Source organism: Vanellus vanellus (genome assembly GCF_965231255.1).
Source record: "Vanellus vanellus genome assembly, chromosome: 3".
NCBI lineage: Eukaryota > Metazoa > Chordata > Aves > Charadriiformes > Charadriidae > Vanellus > Vanellus vanellus.
Window position 1 is genome coordinate 25,042,236 of NC_138907.1, and position 15,951 is coordinate 25,058,186.

The window sequence follows — 15,951 nt, forward strand, 5'->3', positions numbered from 1 at the left end:
TCAAGGATAAGTTGGGTGATAACTAATAGAGAATTTCATATACGAAAGACCTGAAAAAATTTCTCCTGCTCCCAACTGAAGAGAAAATGTTGAATGTTTTTGAAAACGTTAGCCTTTCAAATTTTGTACCATGATAATTTGCTCTTTCTTCATAAAAGCTGAAGGAAATAGTAGAGGAAGAGTTCAGTGTTAAATAGCAGTTTGTTTATTCCAAACATTTTAAAAGACCTTGGTGTTTTCATTGCATTTCTTTATCATTGGTTTTATTTTGTGATGAAATAGAACAGCTTCAGCTCACTAACCTGAAAATATGTGCATAAAAGCATGGGATTGTCCGTTGTTTTAAGCACACTGTTCATTTTATAACAATGCCTATATAAGGATATTTGCTTTGATAAATGGCATAGAAAAATATTCTGTGCTTGATTATGAATAAATTTACATTTATGTAGACTGGGTATGCATTCATTTTTTTTTTTAACATGCTCTTGAATGTTCTAAATATTATACCACAAAAAAAAATAAACTACCTTCAGGTAATGATAAGGTCTGACTTGAACTTGAAAAAGCAAGGATATTCAGTCTAATTAAAGCTTAGATACATGTTGAAATTAATTCATTTGTTCCTAGACATTTCAGCATAGTAAATTGTATAGCATATAAAATAGCACCATGTCCAAAACTAAGGTAGTACTTCAACAATCATTTTATGCCTTTATAAGCAAGTGGGACTATCAAAAGAATTTGTGCTGTCCTTCACTGCTCTTCTCTACTCCTGCCCAGCTCCTATGCATGGGGGCACAGGGAGAGAGGATCAGAGGAGAACTAACAGCCAGGATCTAGAGAGCAACTGGGACTGCTTCTTTTGGTGGTTCTGCCTTGGGATACGGTTAAAACAAAGAAGTGGTTTATGGACTTTGGTTTTACTTCATTAATGTGTAGAGGTTTTTTAGAAGTTACTGAATACATTTTTAGGAACCTTTGATCTTTATATTTTATTTCTCAATTCTTTTTTTTTTCTTTCTTTTTTAATATTTGCTTTGCATCAGTGGTAACCAGAAATTAAGGGAAAGATCATTTCTTCTGTTTATGAAGATAACCAGATTCACCTGGATAAAATGCAATGGTCTGTGATAGGCAGGTTAGAAGATCTAAAGTCCTTGCAGCTTTAAAAATGGCAAGTCTAAAAGCACATGAAATGCCCAATATCTTTGAGGTGATAACTTTCTTAAAACATTTGGACCCATTGTATTTAGAACTTGTCAGACTAGTTTGAGAAGGATGTAATATTGGAGATTTACAAGTTATGAAGCTTAAAGGTGGCCAAACGTTATACTCGATGGAAAAAAAACAAACAACAACCAAACAAAAAACCCAAATCAAACATGCCTGGAAAGAAATTGAAATATTTAGTGTTTCACATATAGTACGATCTGAATTTCAACAAAACTTTAATGTAAAAACAATAGAATACCTTCAGTGTTGTAAACTTAAATTAAATGCTTCCCGGATCTTTGGTTAGAATGGAATATTTCTATCAGCTAGAACCTTTTTCTTTTCCTTGTTTCAGAGGTAATATTAGTTTTGGTTTGTATCCATGCAAAAACTGGTTTTGGTTTATGTGGGAAATTGGAAGTTGAGTTATTAAAAGTTGCAGCTTTGAACACAGGAATCGGGATCCTCATCAGCAGAACTTTCAGCACGTCACAGGCTGCTGGGTTTAACTTTTGTATGACAAGGTTAATATAAGTACATTAAATAAAATTAGCAAAGTGTTTGGCTTTGGATGCTGTTACCCATTTCTCACAACTGATTACTGCCATTTAATATTTAGCAATTGTATTCATAAATGAGTGTAACAGCTTTTATAAGCAAATCTAATGCTTCTTTCCAAAAGTCAGCTGAGAAGTCTTAATGTCATGTCTCCATGGACAAAGGAGACATGCAAAGGAACTTGCTTTTGCTCTGTTCGTGCTCTGAACTTGGATGGGTGTGAGCCAGGCCAATCTGAAAACAAATGAAAAGCTGAAGGGCTGCGTTTAGTAGCTGGGGTGGCACGCCTGTTTGTACGACTTGTGTACTTTTGTGATGTAGCTGCTAAGCTAATATCTCCTCCTCATGGCTGAGTTGTGTGGGTAAGCGGCTCAGGTGCTAGTTGGAGGATCGCTGTGCGGTGTCTTGTTCTGCGGTTTGTGTCTGTCCCTTGGCTCTCTAGACACTTTGGTATGCTTGCAAATTTTGCCTCAAATCTGTTTCTCAGTGAAGTTCAGAATGGCACAGTGGGACTCGATGCTGGGTGTAGGATTTCATGGATTTGAACATCACTGGATGTGATTGCCAGAGTCCAGGCAATATCCAGTCCATTTGGATACACTAATCTAAAATCCCGCTATTTAAAATGAAGATGAACTTTCTTTTACTGATTTTCATCAGAAACTTCATACCCCAGCAAGTTTCAGAGATAGAAAAATTGAGCTTCAAGAAATAAATGAATGGGAAGGCTGCTGTTACTGAGCCCTTGAATGAAAAAGCCCTCCACTGCTGAGGAAGACTCCATGGAACTTGCTTAGTAAGACAGTAAGGAATGTGCAAGGAAGAGATCTTCCAGAACTGGTCCTTTTGGCTACCTCATGAAGCCAGTAGAAGCAAAATCACTTGAAGAATAGTCTGCGTTTGCTAGAAGGATGATGTTCTTAAATATTTCTCTTATCAAAATGCTGACAGTTATCTGAGCATCCATCTAAACTGACTTTTTTTTTTAAAACAAAACAAAACAAAACAAAACCCACTATCATGTTTAAAGTAAATGCCATTTTTGGATGCTCCCAAAACGGGGGTTGCAATTTCATCTCCATTTGATAGCCCAGACTGAACACAGGGAGTCATTTTGTAGTTGTGTTGGGAGTGTAATTTCCAGTGAAATCAAAACAATCTTGGTGTATAAAATAGACTCATTTACAAACAGTTCTTATTTTTACCCGTGAGGCTAGTATACGCTTTTGGTGCAGGGTAGGAAATATGTTGACTGCTCTCTGATTTGAAACACACTGGGAAATGGGAAATTGAAGCTAATCCTTTCAAATAAAATATACTAGATCGAAAGAAACATTTTATTCCTGGAGAAGGTGACAGCAAGATTATTTTTCCTTTGTGTGCTGATGATCCAGAGCGGGCTACTTGTCCACTTCAGCACATGGGCAACTCCTAAAAACACAGGTGATCCCATAAGTTTTAATTAAGAGTATGTCTGAATGTGAATCTTTGTTGAATTCAGGTTTTGATTTATTTTATTGCTAAACAATAAAATGAAAATTAAACAATAAACTAAACCAAAAATCCTTAAATACAGTACAGAGTTTACATATTCTTGTATGTATTTTTTTAACTTCTCTAGGAACTTCTGTCTCGTCATTGATCTTAGTGCAAGTAATTGGAAAACCGGCACACATACACCATAGCTGTGTAGTCTTATGTTTGTGCATGTAAAACTTTAAAAGCCTTTTATATGTGGTGATATGCACATTTTCTAGCACATTCTATTGTTTCATAATCAAGCAAAACGTAGAAATCCTGTAATCAATCTTTTCTCTGGTAACTGAAATACAAATGATTTGACTTTGTTATCCATAAACATGTAATAATAACTGTTACACGTTGATTTATAATAGAGCGTTTTTTCACTATTTTAATTACATCTGCACATCACTGTGTGTGCTGTCATGAAGAGCAGGACTGTCTGAATGGCGTTTTTTTCTCAATGACTATTCATCAAGATAAATTTTTAAGTATGTTGCAAGTTGGTCAGTATAGTCTGTCTGGAACTTGTGAGAGCTTTTCAGTCAATTTCAGAAGAGTTTTGAAATGTAAATGATACATATTGTGCCATCATTTTCTTTAACTGGCTGCAGAAGCAGTGGAAATCTAATTGCGGTTATGACTCACAGCCAAATGCAAAATGCTGCAAGTCAAACATTAGTATAATGTTTTAGCTATATTATATCTAAAACCTAAGTATCACGAGTAGCCCATTTTGTTATTTAAGAAAAGAGCTAAACAAATCTGTGCTAAGAAAAGTTTCTTCTATGAAAAGCAGAGACTTACTAGGTTTAGATATGTAAAAATTATAAAACTTTACAAAAAATCATTGCTAAAATTATTGGTATTACATTGAAATATGTTTAATTTTTTATTCATGTTTTAAGGCTTGCACTGGAGGTGGATGTTCAATAAGCGAAGCTAGCACAGCTATAACAGATGAGAGTACACCAGAAGGTGTTCCTGCTCCGAAAGCCCAGTCATATTCATCTGACTCCTTTAACATCTCGTGGACTAAGCCTGAGTATCCGAATGGTAAGTGAACTCTTTTAGCCTCAAGTTAAAAAGATGATTAGTAAAGGTAAATTAATATTCTAAATGGCAGCTTATATGTGGTGCTTAATTTTTAATGATCATTTTAGCACATAAAATACCTGAGATAGTATCATTGTCTGCAGCTAGGAGATTGTGCTTTTCAGCCTATTGTACGGTTTCGGTGGCTCAAAAGTGCTCCCTTTTGATAGATCTTGTGTACTGCATCTCATTGTTTAATGTTTTCCAGGACAACTGAGCTGAGGAATAGGCATTCCTGGAGAATATTAGTCTAGGATGTTCATTTCACCCTCCTATAAAACATTCATTTCCTTTACATTAATTGATATGTAGTAATCATTAGATTTGTGTTCCATGTAGTCATCTTGAAGGTATACATTTGCATTGCTGTGGAAGTTAAATAATATACTTTCTTTTGTTTAGAAATGTTTTCCATTGTGAAATATCCATGTGTAAAACTTTTGGACAAATTTTACATTTCTAATAATATTGCACAGTATCATATGGCCTTGGAATTCACCTTGATTGTATTATCATGCATGTAACAGTTTAAATCACAGCAGAGGAAGCTATGCAGAAATCACTGAATTTAAAGCAACAGAAATATTTTTCTTCATTGGCTTGTCATATTGATATATATAAATTATTTCTCACAGGGGTTTCACGTGAATTTCATTTTTCCCCTGCAAGTTTTTCCCCACTTTCGGCTGTGGTAGAGCACATCCTACTTGTACAACTTCACTACAAGGCACTTTAAATCACCTCAAAACTGGTGATTGTAAAGCTACATATATGTAATATCCTGCAAGGTCTTCCATTACTTTTTAGAAATAAATAAGATTATGTCATCGGCTGTTAAATAATGTATTTTATATTTTATGGTTCTTTGTATGGGAGCCATACTGGAAGGTTTTGCCTCCTTAGAGACCCTTTAACCCTATTTCTAAAATCCCATCAGCATATGTGGCAAAGGCTTAGGGGAAGGCAAGGAGGAAGGAAAAAGGGGAGAGGTAGGGGAAGGAAGTCAGGAAGGTCATGTTTGTAGCTTAGTGGCTAAAGTCTGAATAATTTTCAATGAAATGTGCATTGTTTACATGTAATAGTTCATGTCAGGACATGATCCTGTTATCCTTGCATTGTGGGAAAAAGCCAAATAGTTCAGAGAGTGAAGAGAAGGCTCTGGGGAGATCTTATTGTGGCCTTCCAGTCCCTAAAGGGGGCCTACAGGAGAGCTGGGGAAGGACTTTTTACTAGGGCATGTAGCGATAGGACAAAGGGGAATGGCTTTAAACTGGAAGAGGGCAGGTTCAGGTTGAACATTAGGAAGAAGTTTTTCACTTTGAGGGTGGTGAGGCACTGGCACAGGTTGCCCAGAGAGGTTGTTGAGGCCCCATCCCTGGAGGTGTTCAAGGCCAGGCTGGACGTGGCCTTGGGCAACCTGGTCTAGTGGAGGTGTCCCTGCCTATGGCAGGGGGGTTGGAACTCGATGATCTTCAAGGTCCTTTCCAACCTAAACCATTCTATGATAAATATACACACATATATATGTATATATGCATATGAACAGCACAGGATAAAGACCTATAGTTTGATAAATAAATTTCCACAAGTTTCCTTTAAAACAACTAAAAGGTGGGAATACATGAAGAAATTTACATGTTGTATCATGTTGTTAATACAGTATTTATTATATACATCTTGGCTCTTTTTTAAATAACAATAAGTAGCTTGTTAAGAAATACAATAAACAGCTTGTTAGGAAAGCTGTGAATCTGAACTGCACGAGCAACAGATGTGATAAGACTCAGGAGAGCTTTATAAAAGAAATCATATTCTTCTGTCCCTTGTCCCTTCATCCATGGAAACTGGACGTTTCAACAGCCTCAGTGGCAGCACTTCACCTCTGTATTGGGGTTTTGAACAATGCATTTAGGTAATTACCAAATTTGCCTACTCTGTAGTCCCAAATACACCCCGTGTTGGCTTCCTGAGTGTATTTCTCCCCTTTAAAATATTCTCTGGTATTTTCACATCATCTCACTATTTGAAGCCCACAGAGTATTTTTTCCTTGGGACTGTTGTTATTTTTTTGGTGATATGTGGATACCATGCATGTTGCTGTTAAAAGGTTTTCTTTAGTGTCAAAACTGATGGAAGGGATTCAACGAAGTCAGCTGCAGCTGTTCTACTTTGCAGGGAAAGGCTGCTGCTTTTCACCTATGAGCTCTTGCTGAGCAGTTAAGAGTTAGAAGAATTGCTCTCTCATGAGCATTTGGCAGCCAGAAGGGCATTAGGGAACCAGGAGGGACTTTATTTTTTCGCCATAGCACGCTCGCACTTGCACAACAGTCAAGAAGGGATATGCAAATTTTTTCTCATTTTTCTTCTTTCTTCTCGCACACTTTTTTGGGAGTTTCAAAACCAGTATACAACTAATAACACGTCTTCCCATTCTCACATTTCTTTCTTTCCAAATTTCTATTTCCATCCATTTCCTTGTTTCATAAAATAACTTTCCACTTAGCAACTGCTTAATTAGGAAAGGTGCATTGTTCAGTGACTTGGTTTTGTTCATTCTCAGCATATCTTTTGGGCTGTGTAGTGGCCATGTCATTTATAATTGCTCTCTGTGTCAGTATTTTAAAACTGTGTAGGAGGCTGCAAAATATCATAGCTGAGAAGACTGAAATATGAGAAAGACCATCAGAAGAAACTTTCCTTTAAATTTTCTTACTTCACCATTTTACTGGTGTACTTCCATAGTCAGAAGTTCTCAGGTGGCTCCTTTTTTCTTTCTTTTTTTTTTTTTTTTTTGCAAAAGGATATAAAGATGGCAAATAGGATTAAAAGCTACTTCTTCGTAAAGATGGCGCAGTTAGGAGACTCAAGCTTTGAGATAAGGGACCACCTAAAGGTCAAAGACTAATGTTATCCAAACATGGCTATTGAATTTCTGCATTCAATTTTTGGTGAATTTAAGGCCAATTTACATTATTTTGTGAAAAAAATCATTTCATTTAAAAAAATGCAAATGATATACCTAATTCTTTGTTGAAAGTTGCTTAGAAATGTCATTTATGTACTGGGTGTAGAAAAAAGACATTTTGAAGATGATATGCTGAATATATTTGCAATATGCACATTTTCTTTTGTCTTATTTTCATATCAATATTTTATTATTGATGGTTGATCGAACATGGCCCAGAGGCATGTGACTTTACAGCAGAACCTTCCTCTATTTCTGTCACATATGTAGACAGTGTAATATAAGCAATATTGACCATTTAGTTGAGGGTAAGGTACGGAGATGCTCGTGAACTGTTATGTAGCATCAGATTTCTTTTTTTCAGCCCTCACTATTCTAGTGGCCTCAATAAGGAAGAATCACATCTTCTTCAGAACATATCTATTATGGCCTTGCTATATAGTTTGAGGTCTGCTCTTTTGAAATCCATTCACATAAAAAAGTGACCTTATCTCTTTTCACCATTGAAAATCTTCCATAGATGGTCACTTCTCAAAAACTTCACTTTACTTGTGCACAGGTCATAGATAAAATCAAGTCTTGATCTGGACTGTATCTTCCAAGGCTATATGGAATTTGTATGGGAAACTGTAGGTATAGTAAAAACTGATTTATAAAATTATTCAGTGAACTAATCCAGTACTCGTTCCTGCAAATCCTTGTGCTTGTGAGAGACTACTTGTTTCTGTAGTCAGTGAAACTGATGTAGGTAAAAGTATGTTTGCTTAAGATTTGACCTCTAGATTGCACCTTAAGAGTAAAATGCTTGTAGCACTTTAGATTCAAAACCTCGTTTCATCTTTAACGTCTGGAACATCACTGACAGATTATTATGGCCATACCCAAGGAGGGGAGAGGAGGAAGAAAAAGGGAAGAGTGTGTAGCTTGCTTCAGTTTAAGCTTAATTTGCATTGTTTGGTTTCTTTTATAAGTGAAAAGTGATTGTACTGTAGTCATTAGAGATTTTGTCTTCAGTGAAACAAAGATTTAGCCTAGCTACCTAGACTTAAATTTTATGAAGAAACTGTATCTTTTCATGGTGAGCATGTGGCACTCATGGAGCCTTGTAAATCACAAAATGTGCCATACTTTTCAATATTTAATGGATGGTAAACTTCAGTAATATCTAGCAAGTCTTGAGAAGTAGGTAAACTTTGGGTCAACTTTGAACTTTTTCTCAGAATGCTTTGGAAACATATTGGTGAAATAGAGAGGCTAAGTTATTTATCCCTGGCGAAAAAGAATTACTGGATAATTTAGAAAAATGTCTTCATGTATAAAAGTCAGACTACTAGCCCTTTTGTTCTGAAATGTACTTTTCTTCTTTCTTTTCATTCTGTAATTTTCTCCATCAGAGTCATATAAGGCAAAAGCAGAAGTAAAATCAAGAGATAATGGATCAGCTTATTAGAGATGATTGTTCTCCGACAGTACTGGGAGAACTAACTAAAGCTCACAGTCTTGACCAGCGAGCTGCTTCTCAAAGTTTAGATGCTGCATAGTGCTGTGGTTGCAATGTTTGAAGTGTTGCCTTCAAAATAACGGTCTGGTTAATTAATACTGAGTCACAGTGGGGATCCAATAGAGGCACATATGACACCCACATTAATATCAAATGATTTCATTATGATCCATGCTGATACCGTAAATATCAAAGGAATGCATGTGATTTGTCCATTACTTTAAAGGGTTAGTGCTACTGGTATAGGTACTTAAAGTACTTCACTGTGGGTTTTTTTTTTTTCTCCTGAAAAACACATTCTTAATGCCAGTGTTCACATTTAGGGATGCCTGTCTGTATTTAAATATTTTTCCTGTGAGATAAATAAAATATTTTTTATATCTATGTAATTCATTTAATGTAGGGCAAATATCAACCATTAATGCCCTTGCTTTATAAGCAACTAGACATGGAACCCCAAGGGATTTTTGCCTTAGGAAGCCTGTCAAATGTGGTTGGATTGATAGTGTGAGATTTACCAGGACTTCCTCCCACACACACGGTTCTACTGTCTGACTTGAGTTTAGCCTCTCACTTTTCTAGAAGAGAAAAGAGTTGAGGAGTCTGTGAAACACTTCACCATACTCAGCTCAGCATTGCTTTAGCATATAAATCTTCTGAAGTATAACTCTTCAAAGCTCAACTGAAACAGTTGTGTATACACTTTTATTTACAGAGCATTTCTCAATTCAGTAGAGGGGGGGGAAAGCTTTTTCTCTATTTAAAACATAATCTTCCTCAATGTAGTTTCAAACAGTTCAGTTTTAAGGGAAGGAAAGATAAATCAAGATCTATTTTTACGATGTGAAGGTATTTTCTATAGTGGGAAGATTAGAAGGTATGCTCTGAACCAAACTCACTTCTAATGAATCCTTCTATAACTTTGTATTTATGGGCCTTAAGATTTCAAACTTAAACAGCTTTTAAAAAAGGAGAATATTCAAAAGTGAGAGCAATATCCCTGAGAAGAAGGATTCCTTTCTAAGCTCAACTTCCAAAGTCTAAGACAATCTGTAAAATTCAATCTTTACTTCATTAAATTCAAAACACTGTGTATGTATAGCCTGTACAGGGTTCGTGCCATCCTATCATGCACCTTCAGAAGAACAGAGATTTAGATTTCCTTACAAATGAGATAAGGAATTATCTGAATTTTTTGAGTTAGTATTAGCCAGTTGCATGAGAGGGACCATTCTCTCCTATATCTAAAAGTCTTGCTAATGTTTGTTTTGAGTTTGCAAATATGTTTTCTTTCTTTAGATTGAATAGCTAGGGAATACTTTACTTCAAGACTTTTTCTACAGCATACTGAGAAGGAAACAGCAATCCATACTATTTTGTAGTTTTGTTTAGAAAAGTGGGTAAAACTGTTTTCCAAAAAAAAAAAAAAAAGCCCACGCAAATTAATGAATTGCCTAGTTTGTTGGCAAAATGCAGAAAATGTGACCTAATTATCAAGAAGAAAGAGTATCAATAAGGTGTTTTGTGTGACAGAATTATTTATTACGATTTATTGCAATTACAGCACTGGCCTGAGTTGTCCTTCAACGTTTCAATTACACTGTAGATCACTATTTTTTTTGTAAGTCTAAAGCTGTTAAGATGTGAGATGGTTTTGTTTGTCTTTCCAGTTCTTGTTTCAACAGCCGTATGCGGAGTAGGCCGTGAAACAGAATTGCCTCGGTTTTCAGGACTCCAAGGCGATGTTAGCTGCTCTTTAGAAACAAGGGGTAATCTTTAGAACAGTGTAACTGCTTTCAGAGATGCAATCCACTTGCAAGGTTTTCAACAGTTAAAGATGGGAGAATGTATTTCCTCTGTGTTGCATACACAGTCCTGCTAAACACTTACCTGCTTAACTGTAAACTGAAGTGCTACTACTACCACACTAATGTCTGTAGCGTTCGTTTTCTTCTAAACCCTGTAGCTCTTTGGCTATTAAGTGAATTCTATCACATTGTTTTATAGGTATTATTACTAGCTATGGACTGTATATGGATGGTGTTCTGATGCAAAATTCATCACAGCTAAGTTGTTACGCTTACGGACTTGCTCCTTGGAGTCTGCATTCCTTCAGAGTCCAGGCGTGTACTGCGAAAGGTTGTGCTTTGGGTCCGCTGGTGAGTACCTTAATTTGCATTCTGGGTACGTAATAAATGTCAGATGGCAGTGAATATCAGAGGAAATGGTGATGATTCACTCTGGTCAGTACTAACCCATCTGGCAAAATGTGACATTTAAAAAAAAATCCCGTTTAAGAGCTGCTAAAGATTTGATAGGTCATTGTTAGGCACCGTTCCAAAGTAGAACATAGGTGCAGTGAAAAAAGGCAAAATTTGAGGCTGAAACACACATTATTGAAATTAAATAGAGTTAATATGTTTGAAAGGTGCAGATGTGCTCAGCCAGATTTATAAGGCCGCATATAAAGAAAGAGTTACTGTTCCAGTAATGAGCAAATTTCTAGCTGCCTGACTGAAAGGATTGAAGTTAACTTGAAAATTGCAGAAGCCAGAAGTGGCAACAGGAGTAAAGAAAATGTGGTGATTCATAAATATCTTTGAATGCAAGTATGTGATCAAAATATTATGCTGGACATATTTTAACAGTCTTGTACAACACTACATTTTTTCAGGATTTGAGAATACAAGAATATTAAATTTGACATGTGAAAAACAAGCCTTCTGAGGCTTTTCTATTTTGTTAAAGGTTTTTAGACATATAGCTGAACTGATAAATCCAGTATGATTTCATAGTACTGTAGCTGACGAATAACTGGAATAATATCTGCTACACTGGATTTTGTTTTCAAGCATAACTGAGAAAGAAATCTGTGTTCTCAGATTTATTTTTTTGTTTCATTCAGCTTTATGTGTGCACTTTTAATTTTGCTAACTAGATAAGGAAGAAAAAGGAAAAAAAGGAAGATTTGGGAGTTTTTCATGTTGTTCTGTTTATTTTTCCGTCGCAATTTATAATATCACTATATTGTGCTGCAGAAAGAACTTACAGGTTTAATTTTTATGATATAACTCATTGGTCACATTTCCAGTATTCTTTTCAAGATTATTTTCTTTCAGATGCTGGTAACATTGTCTGTCTGTAGAAGACTAGACTTTATAACCATTAAACATTTTATAGCTTGCTCTACTTTGAAGGATATTTACTCTTAAAAGCTTGAATGGCTTTTTGCCAGTTTTTCTTGTACATTTTTTACAACTTCACATATACCCCAAAAGCAAATGTTGTTTTAAGGTATTCGATGTGCAATAACTGAATCCATTGTGCTAGCAGTGATGTTAAAGACAAGAGGTTACCAGACTTTGCATACAGATGAAATATGTATGTTTTCAGTACTTCTGTCCTATCAAATAGGCATCAAAAGGACAGAACAGCATGGCGGTAGTTAGGGTTTTAAAAAATATTTTTATAAGCCTTTTTTTCACATCTCCACTGAACTGCAGACTCATAACGTGACTTTTTAAACAATTTGAAGTAGGGGTCGCTGTAGCTGATACTGATCTGCATCCCGTGATCAGTACGCAAACTGTTTTCCAAAGCCAGTGATCCATCTCTAATCACAGGAATTGAAGTACAACATCTTTATTTAGACTCACCTAAGTGCTGCCAGGAAGTTAAAGCATTGCATCTTCATTTGATTTTTTGAAAGATTTTTGTATCACTACAGAATAAATCCAACACAAAAAAAAAAGAAAAAAAAAAAAAGCCCAAATGTTTTGCCTCTGCTCTAAATAGTATGGGAAACAAGCCCCAGCAGTAAACTGATATGCTTCCAGCTATTTTTGTTGCTGATCTTGTGCTTAATGTGCTCTAATCGATGAGCGAATGCTATGTGACTGTCCTAAATATGGGATTTCTCCAGCTTCTTTCTGAAGGTGGCTCTGAAGATCTTAATCAGTTATGAAAGCATTAGCAGTTACTGTATTTCAGTAACTTTTTTATTTGGGTTAGATAGTTTATGTTTAACTTTTTTATCAGTGACTGATTTATTTTCAAACCAGATGCAAATTGGTAACATAAATTAATAAACGCTAAATTTCAATCTTTCTAGTAAAGCCAAGACATTGCTTTTGTGCCTGTTCTAATTTGCTTTTTGCTGCTTAAAAAGGAATAAAAATATGGATTATCAAGAAATAGTGTAACCTTTAATAGATTCTTTAGAGGAATTCAGGAAATCTGAAATTCTGCTGATTTTGAAATGTGTTAGCTCTTGTAAATACCTTGTGAATAAATGGAAATGGTCATCTCAAATAAATATTGGTCATCTCAAGCCACTGCTATTAAACTTATATTTTGGGGTTTTAGCTTATGTGTTTGATAGTACTTTTATTTTTTTAAACTTAGAGGGATGACAATGTTTTCCCAATATTATTATTATTCCTATCCTATGATTTAGTGTTACTTATATGGTAGCAGAGTTGTTTAAGTTATTAATAAACGCATCTGAAAGTATCACAGAATTGTGTATAAAGTAATGTTTAGAAAAAGAAATATGAAACAGGTTTTCTGTGCCATATGTTTATAGACAGAATGTATATTTTTTAAATGAGATATTATTTTCAAAATACACTGCAGCACTGTAGCTGTAGAGGGGAGTAAATGTAATGATTCTAAACAGCGTTTAAATATTTTTCATACTGAAAAGAATAGCAGCTCATAAAGAAAAGGCTAGATACACAATACAGCTGTTGCAGCTGTTCAGTATGTGGTACAGCTTGCTACAAATTCATACAGTTATAAGAATATTTTAGTCCTCTTCAGTAGAAAAAGTAGTTTGCAGTCATTTCTCCATGTTTCTGATGTGGTGAGATTGGAGTACCTGCATTTAGCAGCACAACTTTACAGGAAATTATTTTAGTTTAGAAAACACAGTTTAGTCAAATTCTTCCATAAGGAAGTTTTTGCCTGAAATATACAAATAATCAGTGTGGCACTGATCCAATAAATCCGTGAAGCATTTGTTTATCTTTAAGCATGTACTTTATCCTGTTGACTTTACTGCAACTATTCACCCAGTTTAAATATAGTAGAGTGTATGAATATAGAAACGCATGCAGAGGTATTGGTGCACATCGAAGATATAGCCTGGCACTTGTAAACAATAAGCTTTCCAAATTTTACATGCTAGAAAGTAAAACATTCATGATTCAAGGACAGAGAAAGTATGTTTGGTTATTTTGATGACAGAGCAGGTGTGGCAGATTAAAAATAGCATTTATTAACACTCCCATGAACTTGCAGCTAAGAGGCACTTAGAAAGGTGTGAAGCCATCTTATACCTTAGAAAACACCAAATAAATAATGTATGAGAAACAAACTTGTTGCCATAAATAACACAATAGCAAATTATTTTCTTCTGCAGCACTGTTTACTACAAGTTGTGACATTTAAATACTAGATTTCTATAATATTGAATGACTGTTTATTTGTATAAAAAATATCTCATATTCATTATGTTATCTAGCTCTTTTATCATATTTTTTTTTCTCTTAAAGGTCTACTTTTTATTGCAACTTAAATTTCTTAGGTGAAATTAGAAGTTAATTCAGGGAGCAACCAATATTCTGCAAAGGATATTTTTTCTCTATCAAATATCTGTAGCAATTTACTACAGCGTTTAAATGCATGTTCCTTACAGTTGTCTTTTAAAATGCAGAAAGTAAAAAAAAAACTGTGGTCTTCTACAGCTGCTTCCTCCCCTAGCACTAAGCTGAGATCAGTCATCCACACGAGCTACAATGGTGTTTTCGAGAAATGAATCTTTCCTTTTTTTCCAGTATTTATTTCCTGTTCCTTACAGGGGACTCTGTATAAAGTATGTTAGTTGCTGGGCAGCTTCAAACAAATATAGATGAAAGGAAAGTAAAATGCTTAAAAATTAGGACACCTGCAGTGTTAGCTACTTTTTTTTTTTTCCCTGAAGAAATAACTTTTCTTAAAATTTTGCATTTCTCGTTCCTTCTCTGTATACTATGGCAACAAACCTCTGTCTCTTGGTTCAACTTACAGGTAGAAGCTCGGACCATGGAAGATTCCCCTGAGGGAATAGTTGATATATTTGCTATTGTTGACGGGACCAAAGAAGTTCAGTTAAAATGGTTTGCCCCGAATAAACCTAACGGAAAACTGACCTACACAGCCCTTGTCACTGGTCTCTTCTATGCAGATCAAGGTATTTTTTTTTCCTTTATAAGTCTAATGATAGCATAGATATTCCATTTCCATTTTAAAAAAAATTTCTTTAGCACTAAGCTTTTCTGCTTTTTTGCCACTCCACTGATTATTTTATAATTAATTTTATTCTTTAAGAACTACTGCTTTGATTTATGGTGCTTAACATTTCTACAAACATATACATTGGCAAGTAAAGATAAGCCCTCTGCACTTATTTAGGCTCTAGATATACACATGAAGTCTTATCTCACAACCTTCACTCAGATAAGGAAGCTATACTCACAAAATTTCACTTGGTTTGCTTATATAAATGGGAGCCGTTCATGAGAGCTGTTCATAATATGGTTGATTGTGGGTATATTTGAAATTGATATAAGCTGCAGTAAAGAATTAAGGCTTACAAACAGCCAGTTACCTAAAAAACTACGCAATGAAATCAGTCACTGATTCCTAAAAAGAAGAAAGGAAAATCGACTCTTTATTTCTATATAACAGACTCACCATACGATACAAAAGCCTGAAAAGTAACAATTCTCTGTTAAACCTTACTGTATTGTGGGCTCCTGTTTTGTTTCCACTGGTTTATGTTGTGGGGCGATTGGTTGGGTTTTTTTTTCTGTCTTGTAAACCTAAACGTAGCAATGTGGTCTGGGGTGAAAACGTTGCTAAATCAGAGCGGTAGAGTTAGGCAGTGATGTTACCCTTGTGTAAAAGGCTATATAAGACACTAAAGAATGTAAATGGACATTTTTTCCAAATGTATTACACAAAGTGCATATTTTTCAGTTGAAAGTAAAATTCTGTGTCTTCTAATTATTATAAAAATGTGAAATACTTGGGCAGTGAATAAAAATGAATGTTC

At 35.2% G+C, this 15,951-nt stretch overlaps 1 protein-coding gene across 1 annotated transcript in view; it reads left to right on the top strand.

Moving 5' to 3' along the window:
- USH2A (usherin) overlaps positions 1–15,951 on the top strand; it is a gene marked incomplete at its 3' end in the record, with an annotated part of 409,152 nt that overhangs the window by 209,412 nt on the left and 183,789 nt on the right. The window contains exons 34-36 of the mRNA XM_082480510.1: positions 4,203–4,350; positions 10,863–11,014; positions 14,925–15,087. Coding sequence (XP_082336636.1) covers positions 4,203–4,350; positions 10,863–11,014; positions 14,925–15,087 — 463 coding nt within the window. The remainder of the gene's footprint in view (positions 1–4,202; positions 4,351–10,862; positions 11,015–14,924; positions 15,088–15,951) is intronic.